This window comes from Halichoerus grypus, chromosome 2, assembly GCF_964656455.1.
Source record: "Halichoerus grypus chromosome 2, mHalGry1.hap1.1, whole genome shotgun sequence".
Taxonomy (NCBI): domain Eukaryota; kingdom Metazoa; phylum Chordata; class Mammalia; order Carnivora; family Phocidae; genus Halichoerus; species Halichoerus grypus.
The window spans coordinates 150,402,901-150,415,571 of NC_135713.1; the positions used below are offsets into that span (position 1 = coordinate 150,402,901).

General features: G+C 55.2%; 1 protein-coding gene across 4 annotated transcripts in view; it reads left to right on the plus strand.

Moving 5' to 3' along the window:
• PITPNM3 (PITPNM family member 3) overlaps window positions 1-12,671 on the plus strand; it is a 72,131-nt gene that overhangs the window by 16,700 nt on the left and 42,760 nt on the right. For 2 of the 4 annotated variants that reach the window (XM_036078364.2, XM_036078363.2), the window contains exon 3: window positions 5,813-5,920. The exons of the other annotated variants lie outside the window; for them this stretch is intronic. In XM_036078364.2, the coding sequence (XP_035934257.1) occupies window positions 5,813-5,920 (108 nt within the window). The remainder of the gene's footprint in view (window positions 1-5,812; window positions 5,921-12,671) is intronic. 4 annotated transcript variants of the gene reach the window in all.

The window sequence follows — 12,671 nt, forward strand, 5'->3', positions numbered from 1 at the left end:
GGCCAGGGGATTGGGAAGCTTGCTCAGGGTCGCTCAAGGTCACTCAAGGAGTCGGGCAGAGCAGGGGCTAGAATCCACCCATCCGTCCACTCTTTCAGTGTTTACTGAGTACCTGCCCACCGGGGAGGAGCGCTGCCCTCGCATAGGGGACACAGGGTGAGCGGGCGCTGTCCCAGCCCTCATGGAGCCTGCTGGTCGGTGGTGGTGGGCGGGAAGACAGACGAGCAGGTGAGCCACACTGACAATCGCTGAAAATGAAATAAGGGAAGAGACACCTCACCAGAGACTGAAAACATGCTCGGCCTCATCTGTTGTCGGGGAAACGCCAGCTGAGACCACAATGTGAAGGCACCATGAGCCCACGGGGAACCACGGCGTGACTCTGCCACGAGCCCACAGGGAACCACAGCGTGACGCTGCCACGAGCCCGCGGGGAACCACGGCGTGACTCTGCCACGAGCCCGCGGGGAACCATGGCATGACGCGCCACGAGCCCGCGGGGAACCACTGTGTGACGCCGCCACGAGCCCGCGGGGAACCACTGTGTGACGCCGCCATGAGCCCGCGGGGAACCACGGTGTGACGCTGCCATGCACCCATGAGGACGATGCTGCCCCACACCTGTTACCTCGACCCGGATGCAGAGGAGTTGGGACTTGCAAGCTGCCGGAGGGCGCGGCCATGGTACAGCCACGTGGGGGTGGATTCTAGCTCTTCTGCACTCGTGGTCATTGCTGCCCTGGGCGCCGGCCCTCTTGCGGCCAGGTGTGTCCCCAGGACGAAGGAGAGCGCCCGTCCACCCGTGAGCCTGCGCAGCGAATGTATGTACTGCTGCCAAACCTAAAACGGCCCAGACGCACAGCGGCGGGTGAGTGCACGCACACACGTGGGTCATCCGTGTGGGGAGACACGGCTCGGCCTTGAGGAACCGGCCAGGAGTGCACGGCACTGGGGGGCCTCCGAGTGGGAGCAGGTGGGTGGACAGAGGGCGTTGGGGACCGTGCCCCCAGGTACTCAGAACTCCAGAGTGTGCCGTGTCTGTCGTGCGGAGCAGGCCAGTGGCCTGGGGGCCGGAAGGAGGGATTCGAGGGGGCCGGAGAAGACTCTGGGGGTGATGGTTTCACGGATGTCCACGTGCTGGAACTTTCCAAGTTGTCCTTTTAAATATGTGTAGTTTACCGAGGTCGGTTCTACCTCAGTGACGCTGTTAAAAGTAGAGGAAACCCCCCCACGTGACCTAAGGGAATGCGGTGGGGTGAGCAGGTGGGCAGGAGGCCTGCGCCGTTGTCCCTGGAGATGTTTGCTTTCTCTAGACCCCTCTCCTGACATCTAGACCACAGCCCGCACCTCACTATGAACTTGCACAAGCAGGCCCAGCCCCAGCGGTTACAGGGTTGTGTGCTGGAAGGGCTGGGGGTACAGCCGGGGTGGCTGGGGGGGTGCAGCTGGGGCGGCTGGGGGGGTGCAGCCGGGGCGGCTTGGGGGGTGCAGCCGGGGCGGCTGGGGGGTGCAGCCGGGGCGGCTGAGGGGGGGTGCAGCCGGGGCGGCTAGGGGGCGTGCAGCTGGGGAGGCTGGGGGCTGCAGCTGGACGGCTGGGGGTGCAGCCGGGGCGGCTAGGTGGGTGCAGCCGGAGCGGCTGGGGGCATGCAGCCGGGGCAGCTGGGGGGGCAGCTGGGGGTATGCAGCTGGGGTTTGTTTTCAGGACACACCTGGCCTGGGTAGCCTGACGGGGAGCACAGCCGAGCCCCCTCCGAGTGGGACGTTGGAGGTTTCTGCCACAGCCACGTCTTCTGTGTCCTCTGCTCTCTGTTGTCCCTGTGCCCAGCACCAGCAGACTCCCTGCTCCCCTCCTGGCAGGAGGCTGGGCCCGAGAGCTGCACTCAGTCTTGCGGACACCCTGCTCCTTGCTCCAATCCCTGGCTTCTCACAGTGAAGGGGATGGGATAACCACTGCATTTAACTGGCCACGGTGGGTCTCGTGGAGAACGTGGGCACAGCTCTCTCTGGGTTTTCCTGTGGGTGCACAGCCTCCGGGGGGAGGGAAGGTCACGGACGGAGGTGCAGGCCGCCTGGACAGAGGTTGGGCCGGTGACTGGCCAGCGTCTGACCCCAGGCAAGCCTCTGGGGCCTGGGCCCTTGTGTTACACAGGGCAGGGGTGGGGTCGTTGGTCTCAGGGCTGAGTGGGGTGCTGTGCCATGGGGGAGGCAAAGGGGCCCTCACAGAAGCAAACCATAGGTGTGCTCCTGACCCCGGCCCTGCCTCTCACTCAGGGGTGGGAGAGGGGAAACAGGTGCCACGGAGCTGCCCCGAGGTGTCTGGGATGGGCTGAGTGGGGACCCCTGTGAGGGCCGTGGTGGGGGCAGCGGCACGTAGCACCAGGGAAGGTGTGCAGTCTTGAACCCAGAGGCCCTGGGGCCGGGCTCATCTAGGTCCTGGGAGATTGGTGTCGGGTGCAGGGGTGACGGGCGGTGTTGGGCCCGTGACTGCAGAAGGTGACACGTCCTCAGCTCCGTGAGCTGGAGGTGGAGGCTCCCTGTGCGGGACAAGGAGTCTCGCTGCTCTGAAGTCCTGGCCCTGGGTCAGGGTCCCAGTCCGTCCGGGGTCAGGGCTGGGGTTATGGTGCCAGCACCGAGTCTGGGCAGGGACTGGGGCTCCGTGGGGGTGAAGTAGGTGCAAAACCGTCCGCCCCAGAGGTCACTGGGGGTGAGGATTAGCATGTAGGGAGCAGCCTCCAGAAATCAAAATGCAAAGTCAATAACCAGGGCATTCATCCAACCAGCTCTTCATGGCCTCCTTGGGCCCTGCCAGGAGGCACATACCACAGTGAGGGGATGCAGAGCCGACAGAGTGGCACGAGGCCCCTGGTGTGTGTGCACACGTGTGTGTCCTCTCGGGGAGGAGCCCACTGTTGGCAGAGTAAACGACCCGGCTGAGTGTTGAGAGCAGGCAGAGGGGAGGCCCAGGGAGGGGGAGAAAGCGGGTCGAGGGGTGGGTGGGGGCAGAGAGCGCGAGAAGGCCATGGAAGATTCCAGAAAGCAGAGCGAGGGAGGGCGGCTCCCCAGGAGTGAACCAGGGATTGTTGAGAGAGAGACCCAGACGGAGAAGGATGAACACAAGAAGGACCCACGGGGACGGAGAGGTCCTGAGCCCAGAGAGTGAGTGAGCAGGAGTGGAGCACGCGGCCAGAGTGAGGCCTGCTGTGGGTGGTGGGGGACAGCGTGGCAGAGACTGCTGCAGCCTGAGAGGAATGGGGGGAGCCCTGGGGGGGGCACAGGTGAGAGCTGAGCTGCATGGGGCGGGCTGACGCCAAGCACAGGGACACAGCGGCAAGTCTGTGAGGATGGTGCGCTTGCTGGAAAGAAGAGACAGACCAAGGGGCCGTGGACCAGGAGAGGAGGGGGCCTCTGCGCTGAGCCCTGGGGGCCCAGGGGCTCTGACCGCCTCACACACAGCCTGGGGGGGGCCGTGGACCAGGAGAGGAGGGGACCTCTGCGCTGAGCCCTGGGGGCCCGGGGGCTCTGACCGCCTCGCACATAGCCTGGGGGGGCCTCAAGCTCTGTGGAGGAAGCAGGACTCGGATGTGTAGACAAGTGATGCTGGATGCCCGGCCCTGGGCCAGGAGCCCTAGCTCACTGTCCTACTGCGTCAGAACGACCCACCGCTGTGTTTTCTCATAAAACTGGACTCCTGTGGGATGGGAGTCATGTCTCACGCCACACCCGGCCGGTGAGCAGTGAAGGTTGCACGAGCAGGTGAACAGCTGTGTGCTTGGGACACCGAGCCGGGAGACCAGGCCCTCAAGGTGGCCGCAGGCCGATCCTGCCCACGCCGCCTGCCCCTCGGACGGGACGCCCCAGGGCAGACGGCTGCGGAGAGTCGGGGCAGTGTGCTGTTGTCTTCACGGGCTGTTCTCCAGGCCCGTGCTCTGCCCTGTGGTCGTCATGCCCACAGACACCTTCCTGACCTCCTCTAACCCCAGGGCAGTCCCTGATGCCGCGATGCGGTTTTACAGTGAGAAAGACTGAGGTTCGTAAACACACGTTACCGTTCGAGATCCAAGAGCCAGCAGATGGTGTGTCCAGGGTTGAAGAGAGTCCGTCAAACCCCAGAGCTGAGTTTTTAACCCCTTGGCAGTCCTGCTCCCCCAAGGGCAGCGCCACCTGACACTTTCTGACCGCACGTGGGCCCCTGCAGCTTTGTGGATTTAGGGCCTCATCCTTTGTCCTCAGGACAGCTTGCTGCGAAGGGCTGTGGAACCAGGGCCCCATGGAAGACATACGAGGACAGGAACAGCTGAGGGACACGTGGGGCAGGGTCTGGACTGGAATCCGGCCAGGGGTCTGCCCAGAGCACAGCGCTGCCTACAGGAGTCGATGTGCGCCCGGATGGAGCGCACCCACGCGGGGAATGATCAGGGCATACGTGTGGCGCCTGGCTGGGGGGCTGGGCAGCCGACACAGGATGTCCAGGGCAGCCCGTCGGGACTGGAGGGCTCTTGAAACAGTGCACCTGGGTTTAAATCCTGGGTCTAGCCGGTGGCCTTGGGCAAGGTCCTGAACTGCTCTGAGCTTTGCTTTCCGAGTCTATAGAACAGAAGTGATAATGATCGTTACCTTTGGGGGATTGTTAGGAGAATCAAGTGAGGGGATGTTTGTGAAGCACTTAAACGGTCTCAGTGCAGAGTGAGCATTTGTAAGCGTGGCTGAACGCATCAGCTGGGTGAATTCGCCAGGCAGGAGCATGCGTCCCAGCAGGAAGTGGGGGCGGGAATGGTCAGAACTCTGGACAGCTCCCCACGCTCCCGCTCCGCCATATTGCCACCATCTTGGGCAGAGAAATGGGTCTTGTACCCCATTTCGCGGTTGTCATGAGCTTGAGGGTTCTCCTCACGGGCCCGTTAACGTCTACCCTATGAGAGAGGGCACAGCGCTCTTCACCAGGAAGGCCCATCCCTTTGACAGCAGGGCCAGCAGATGCCTGTGGGTTTGTTCTAGAGGAAATGCCCCTCTCTGGGACGGGGGACTGCACCGGATGACGTGGGGGACCCAGGGGCCTGTGCTCAGTGTGGTTGGGGAATATGGCCCCACCGACTCCTTCGGAGCAATCCCTGAGCTTTTGGGGGAAGGGCACAGATGGGGACGGGGTTGAGGGGGCTGTTGGGAAGGATGGAGGCATTACTGGGTTCTTAAGGTAGACGTGAGAGCCAAGAGGGTTCTGTAAAGCTCAAGGCTTGCTCAGAGCCAGATGTCTTCTGCTCTCCCAGGTACAGCAGAGCTGCTCCTGCCCCACTCAAACCCCAAATACCGGTGGCAACCCCCTTCTCACGTGGAGGAATAACCTTACTGTCTTTATCAACCAGCACCCCCTATGCACTGAGACCTTTACCCCATTACCTCGTTGAATCCTCACAGCAGCTCTGCGGGCTGGACCTTGCCACACCCATTTTTCTGATGGGAAAATAGGCTTGGAGAAGTCAAGTAACTTACCCAAAGAAAAACTGCGAGCTAGGGGCATGGCTTTCCTTTTCCTTCAGACACACTTCCTTTCAGGAAATACCACTCTTGTGGCAGGAATGGAGACACGAATGGGGTTTTCAGCCTCTCTCGTCGCCGTCCCCTCGTTTCTTTCTTTGGCCGCAGCCTGTGGGGGCCCCGTAGGGCGCAGCAGCAATGCCTGCTCGCAGTGGAAGCTTCCAGAAGGTGTCGTGGATGTCCACAAGCACAGACCTTCAGTAGCGGGAGTCGGCCTCCGTGGGTAGGGTCCCCTGGACACAGCCCGCGCACTCACGCCCGGCTCTGCTTCCGCCCACAGAGGAGGTGGCTGAAGGGAAGAACGCCATCCTCATCGGGATGAGCCAGTGGAATTCCAACGACCTGGCGGAGCAGATGGAGACCATGGGGAAGCTGGAGGAGCATCAGGGTGAGCCTCTGCTTCTGGGTGCCTGGGGCGTGTGCAGGAGCATGCTGCCGGGGGGCCGGGGTGTGGACGACCGTGGCTAGAACGCGGGTCTTCTAGAGGAGTCTCGCTTCTCTCTGGGCACCTCCCCTGTTTGAATCTATGGTCCCTGAACGTTGTGCCCTGCAGGGACCCCCATGGGCTCTCGTGCGGGGCTTTCTGTGCGGAGCAGCTGAGCTTCCTTTGTCCATGGGGTGACCACCCAGGGGCACGCGTTCCTAGGGGCAGGGGGCAGGGGCCACGCTCCTTGGACGGCCAGGCCTGTGGTGTGGGCAGAGCTGGTTAAGCTGGGGCGGCAGCAGAGGTACCTCTGGGAAGGAACCGGAAAGGGGAGCAGGGTGGACTGTAACCTCCAGCAGCTGAGTGGTTGCAGAAGGGTGTGCGGCTGGGGATTAATCCACGAGGCTTTTTGTGGAGGCCAGCTGGGCCAGGAGCTTATCAACAGAGCAGGCCCATCCTCTCGGGCATCCTGCCCATTTGGCCATTTCGCATCACTAACCGAATGTTTGTTGACCACCTACTGTGTTGTTCGGGAGGCAGAACCAAGGTGCCTCACCTGGGGCTGCTGCCTTGTGACGGTGACTCAGGACAAGACAAGATGTAAGGGGTCAGGCTTGGGCGGAGGGTCTCTGGGCCCAGGGGGAGAGGGGTCAGGGTAGCCAGGCTTTGAGGGGCAGGGAAGGCCGTATAATCAGAGAGGGGCTGTGTTGGATTAAGGTCACTCAGGAACGAGGGGGAGATCTAGAACCCTGCAGGGGGTCCAGGGTGCTTACTGCGTAAGTGTTGTCCCCAGGCTAGTTTTCCCCGTCCCTCCTCCCACCCCATATAGCACCTCTTCCTCATTTCTCGTCATTCCTCACTCACGGGCTGGGCGCTCCGTGAGATGGTCCTGGCCCAGCCCAAGAGAAGGGCCGTCTTGCTGGCGGCCGACTCAGTGCTGGCGTCTCGCCTGTAGCCGCTTCCCTCGAGCCCCTTCCGCCCCCTTGGCTTGGAGCTCTCCCCATGCCCAAGAGCCGTCCTGAGGAAAGGACGCGCCAGGGGTGCTGTTCATTCTACAGAGGAAGAACCCAAGGCTCACAGAAGCTGTGTCTTGCCCGAGGTCCTCGAGCTGGTGCAGCATGGTGCTCAGATCGTCCTGTCCTGATCCCCAGCTGGACCGAGGCAGGGTTCAGGGCCTCTGCAGAGTAGTCAGGTCTTACAGAAAGGCCCTGGGCTACTGGCACGTTCCCAGGAAGGGCAGGCCCGAGTCTGGTCCCCAGGGCTCGTCCAGAGGCAACACCCCCGTTGTCACAGCTGCGCATTTGCAGACGGACCCTTGGCCCGCTCTTGCCTTCACCCCAAACCCTGGAGGGGCCCAGAAGGGGTCACAGGTTCCAGCCGCTTCCCCAGGACAGTGCTCAGTAGCCATAAGACAAGCCCAGAGTTGCACTCAGGGCCCATCTGGCCATCCTCTTCCCACCCCCGCCCCCTGGCACCCAGAGAATGTGACTCAGCACAGTGGGAGCTGGGGAGGGGCGAGGAGAGGAGCTGGGAGGGCAGGGGGAGGGAAGCGGAGGGAGAGCTTGGGGCACTCTCCATGCATGAACTTGGCTCTGCGGGCCAGGCAAGCTCACGGTACCTCTGGTGCCTCTGTTTTTTCGTGGGCAGAGCGGGGCTAGTACCAGTGTTGTGAGGATTGAGTCAGGACTTGCCAAGTGCGTTCCGTCCCAGGTCATCATAATGCCGGGATGAGTGCGTTCTGGCAAGCACCTGGCGGGCTCGCTGGGAGGGGTGCATTGGGTCAGGGCTATGATGCTGATGCTATTTCCTCCCCGTGGGCAGTGGGGAGCAGGGGGAAGCAGGGGAGGGTGAGGAGAGGGAACCTGCTGCGTCTCCAGCCCCTGGGGATGGTGTGATTCATCCACAGAGCAGAACACACGCATTCATTTCACCAGCCAGCCGTTAACCAGCCACAACACGGGTTGCCCCCGTGCTCAGTGTGGGCACGGCCTCTGGCAGCCAAGGAGGAGCAGGGTCCTGGCCATGGTCACCCCGTGCAGGAGGACGCGGAGCGCAGGGCCTCGGGAGGGAGACCTGGGCATGACTCTGGGCGGCAGAAGCCCTGAGGACGCTTCAGGAGAAGGCTGCCCTCGAAACCAGCCTGGGCAGTCTCCACCGCCCTCAGTGGTGAGTCCAAGTCCGTCTCAGCCACGACCTCTGCCTGGGGCTCCTGAGTCAGCTGTTCGGTAACCTCCTGCCTGGCTCTGCCCGGACGCCCGAAGCCGCTTCGCGCTCTCCGCATTCCTGACAGCACGTGATGTATGATATATACGATATACACACGTGCAATCTGTAATATATAGTAAGACCTAACAGATACTATGTACACACACTGTATATAACATATAGTACAATGTATCCACATATCTACGTACAGTGCAGTGTATGTAATACGTGCATATTTGTGTGTGTATATACACATACACACACACACATTCTCTTTTTATTATTTCTTGAGGTGTTTCTTTCTTTCTCTCCCCTTTCAGACTTACCTTAGAGACATGCCAGACCTGGGTCTCACCTTGCCCTTCCTATTCTTATTTCTTGGTCCTTGCTGGGCTCTAGAAATGTTCCTCGGCTCTAATCCCATCCGTAGCTCACTGGTCCTGTCTTCTCCAGTTGTTGCCGTTCCTTTGCTCAGCTCTTCTGTGGAGTTTGTTGTTTTTTTTCTTTTTTAAGCAATCATCTTTTCATTTTCGTGCTCTCTGTTTTTTTTCCGTAACAACCTGATATATATCATAGGTGCCATGGACTCATTCTGTGCTTTGTAAGGTCTCTATCTTCCTGTTCTTTTAAGTTTCAGAGTCTCCTGGTGGGTTAGAAGTGGATAGAAATAGACCCCACGCACCTCAGTGTGGGCTAATTAGCCAGAGATCCCTAAGTGAGATTATGACACAGAACAGGAGCGAGCTTGAGTCCAGTGATCTCGGGAAGCACAGGGCTGACATTATTAACATTGTCCAAGGAAAGCACGTCCTGCCAAGTTCTTTTTAAAATTGAGACATAATTCACATACCATACAATCCCCCCTCTTAAAGTGTATACAATTCAATGCTTTCTTTATATTTTGTATATTCATGAATCTGAGCAACCATCACCACTACCTAATTCCTGAACATTTCATCTCCCCAAAAAGAAATCCCATACCTGTCAGCAGTCACTCCCCATTTTTCTCTCCTCAAAACCCTCGAATTTCATATAAATGGAATCCAACAATATGTGGCCTTTTGTATTTGCTGTCTGCCTTAGCATCGTGTTTCTGAGACTCATCCGTGCTGTGGCATGAACCAGAATGTCATTCCATTTTATGGCTGAATAATAGTTCCACATACTGTTCATGCATTCATCAGCTGGTGGACATTTGGGTTGTTTCCACTTTTTTACTGTTATGAGTAACACTGCTGTAAGTGTTCATGTACAGGTTTTTGTGGGGACACACTTCCAGTTCTCTTGGGCACACACCCATGACTAGGAGTGCTGGGCTGCCACATTCCCTTCCCATCAGTGTTGTACCAGAGTTCAGACTAATCCACGTTCTTGTCAACACTTGTCATTGTCTATTGTTTGATTATAGCCATGCTAGTGGGTGCGACGTGGCATATGATTATGGTTTGGATTTGCATTTCCCTAATGACCGATGATGATAAGCATATGTTCATGTGCTTATTCATTGTTGTTCATCTTCTTTGAAGAAATGTCTACTCAAATCCTTTGCCCATTTTAAAATCAGGTTGTTTGTCTTTCTCTTGTTGAGTTGTAAGTGTTCTTTATATATTGTGGATACTAGACCCTTATCAGTTATGTGATTTACAAATATCTTCTCCCATTCTATGGGTGTCTTTTTACTTTCTTGATAATACCCTTTAGAGTGCAAATTTTAAAAATTCTGATGAAGTCCAATTTATCTATTTTTGCTTTTATTGTTTCTGTGTTTGAGACCATATCTAAGAAACCATCAACTAATACAAAGTCATGAAGATTTACCTTTTGTTTTTCCTTAAGAGTTTTATAGTTTTAGCTCTTACATTTAGGTCTTTGATCCACTTTGAGTTCATTTTTATGTAGAGTGTGAGGTAGGGGCTCAACTTCATTGTTTTGCCTGTGGGCAACCAGTTGTACTGGAACCATTTATTGGAAAGACAGTTCTTTTTTTTTTTTTTTTTTTAAGATTTCATTTATTTATTTGAGAGAGAGTGAGAGCGAGAGAGAGAAAGCATGAGTAGAGGGGAGGGATAGAGGCAGACTCCCCACTGAGCAGGGAGCCAGATATGGGGCTCGATCCCAGGACCCTGGGATCCTGACCTGAGCCCAAAGCAGATGCTTCACCGAATGAGCCACCCAGGCGCCCTGGAAAGACAATTCTTGAATTGTCTTGGCCTCCTTGTCAATTGATCAGGAACATATGGATTTATATCTGGATTCTCAATTCTATTCCACGGCTATGTGTGTACTCTGAGGCCAGCACCACATTGTCTTGATTACTGTGCCCTTGTAGTAAGTTTGACATCAGGAAGCAGGAGTCCATGTGTTTTGCTCTTCTTTTGCAAGTTTGTTTTGACTATTCTGTATTCCTTGTATTGCCATGTGAATTTTAGAATCAGTGTCTCAATTTCTGCAAAAAAACCCAGCTGGGATTTTAATAGGGGTTGTGTTGAATCTGTAAATCAGTTTGGGGAGTATCGCTATCTTAATTTTAGTCTTCCAATCGATGAACATGGGATGTCTTTCTGTTTCTTTAGTTCTTTAATTTCTTTCAGTGATGTTTTGTAGTTTTCAGGGTACAAGTCTCGCACTTGTTCTGTTAAGTTTATTCCAAAGTATTCTATTCTTTTTGATTTGATTGTAACTGGATTATTTTCTTAATTTCATTTATGGATTATTTGCAAGTATGTAGAAATGCAATTGATTTTTGTGTATAATCTTGTATCCTGCAACTTTGATGAAATCATTTATTAGGTTTATTTTTGGGGGAGGATTCCTTAGGATTTTCTATATACAAAATCATGTCATCTCCAAACAGGTAGTTTTACTTCTTCCTTTCCAACCTGGATGCCTTTTATTTCCTTTTCTTGCTTGAATTCCCTGGCTAGATTCTCCAATATAATACTGAATATAAATGGTGAGTGCTGACATCTTGTCTTGTTCCCAATCTTCAGTGGAGTTTTTGGTCTTCCTCTGTTAAATATGATGCTAGCTGTTTTTTTTTTTTTTTTTTTTTTTTTTTTTTGTAGTTGTCATTTACCTGGTTGAGGAAGTTCCTTCTGATTCTGGGTTGGATCAGTGCTTTTATCGTGAAAGGGTGTTGAGTTTTGCCAAATGCTTTTTCTGCATCTATTGAGATGATCCTGTGGGTTTGTCCTGTTTTCTATTACTATGATTGATTTTCATATGTATTCCTGGGCTATATTCCACTTGGTCCTTGCCATGTTGCTAATCTTTTATGCTCAGAGTTTGCATATGTCTTTCAGAATTATTTATACTAACAGTCTATAAGCTATCACTTAAGGGACTGCTTACAGTCTTGTTTTAGGAACAAATGGTGTCATCAAGACCACATTCTTATTGACAGGAGGGAAGCAGGCACTGCCCAGGTGTCCCCAACCACCTTCTCTGCCTTTGCCTTTCCAGAGAGCTGTTTTATTTTCCCCATCGTTCCTCTCAGACTCTGGCTTATGACCTGTGTCTAGATAATGTTCTCAAAGAGTGGTCCCTGGACCAACAGCATCAGCATCACTTGGACACTTGTCAGAAATGTGAATTTTGGAGCCCCCTCCCACACTCACTGAATGTGTTTTAACTACCCTTTAGGTCCTTATGGCGATTGTTGAAATCTGAGGGCCATTCGTTATGATGCCACTCGCTGGCCAAGGGGTCCGCAGATCCATTTTCCTGGACTCGCCTCTCTCAGTCACTGAGTTTGGCATCTTTCTTCCACGCTGTCGGTTTTCCTGTGATATTGGGTGATACTGTCTGTGAATCTGACTTAGTAGTCGCACTTCCCCCTATCCCAGCCTATTGCTGGGTGATGTGATGTGTCTGTTTATTGCAAACAACTGTCATCTAATTATCGGGGAGGGTAGAACATGCTCCTGGGTGATATTAGCTTCTGGTTTATTCTTCTTGGTATTTTTAGCTTCCCAGGGTGTCCCGTTCCTCAAACGTTCAGCCTTTCCCACACCTGAAGGCAGATGCCTCTGCTCGGTACAAGCGGGTATTGGGAGGAGGACGAGCACGCCCAGGCAGTTGCAAAAGCTTCCTTTGCTCCTGGGTTTTCCATCTAGGAGCCTGCTCTCCCTCCCCCTGAGCTGCCCCGCCTTTGGCCACAGGCCTTCCTTCCTCTGCAGGATGCAGGTCATGGCTTCCTCTCTCCTCAGTCGGCGTTAGGGACGTTTGACCTTCGAAGTCATACGAAGCTCCACGCTGACAAGGGTCTCACACTTGATTTTATGCTCTGCTGTTGCCATCTTAAAATTCTTAGTACTTTCGAACAAGGGTCCCCACGTTTTCATTTTGTGTGGGCTCTGCAAACCCTGTCACCAGCCCTATCTCCCCCCATCCGTTCTCTCTGCTGTCCACCTCTTAGTGGACTTGGCCTGACAGTGTCTGGTCTGCCAAGGACACCCCCTTCTTATTTTATAGTACCGCTAAAGACCAATTCCTAGGAAAATATTTGGTG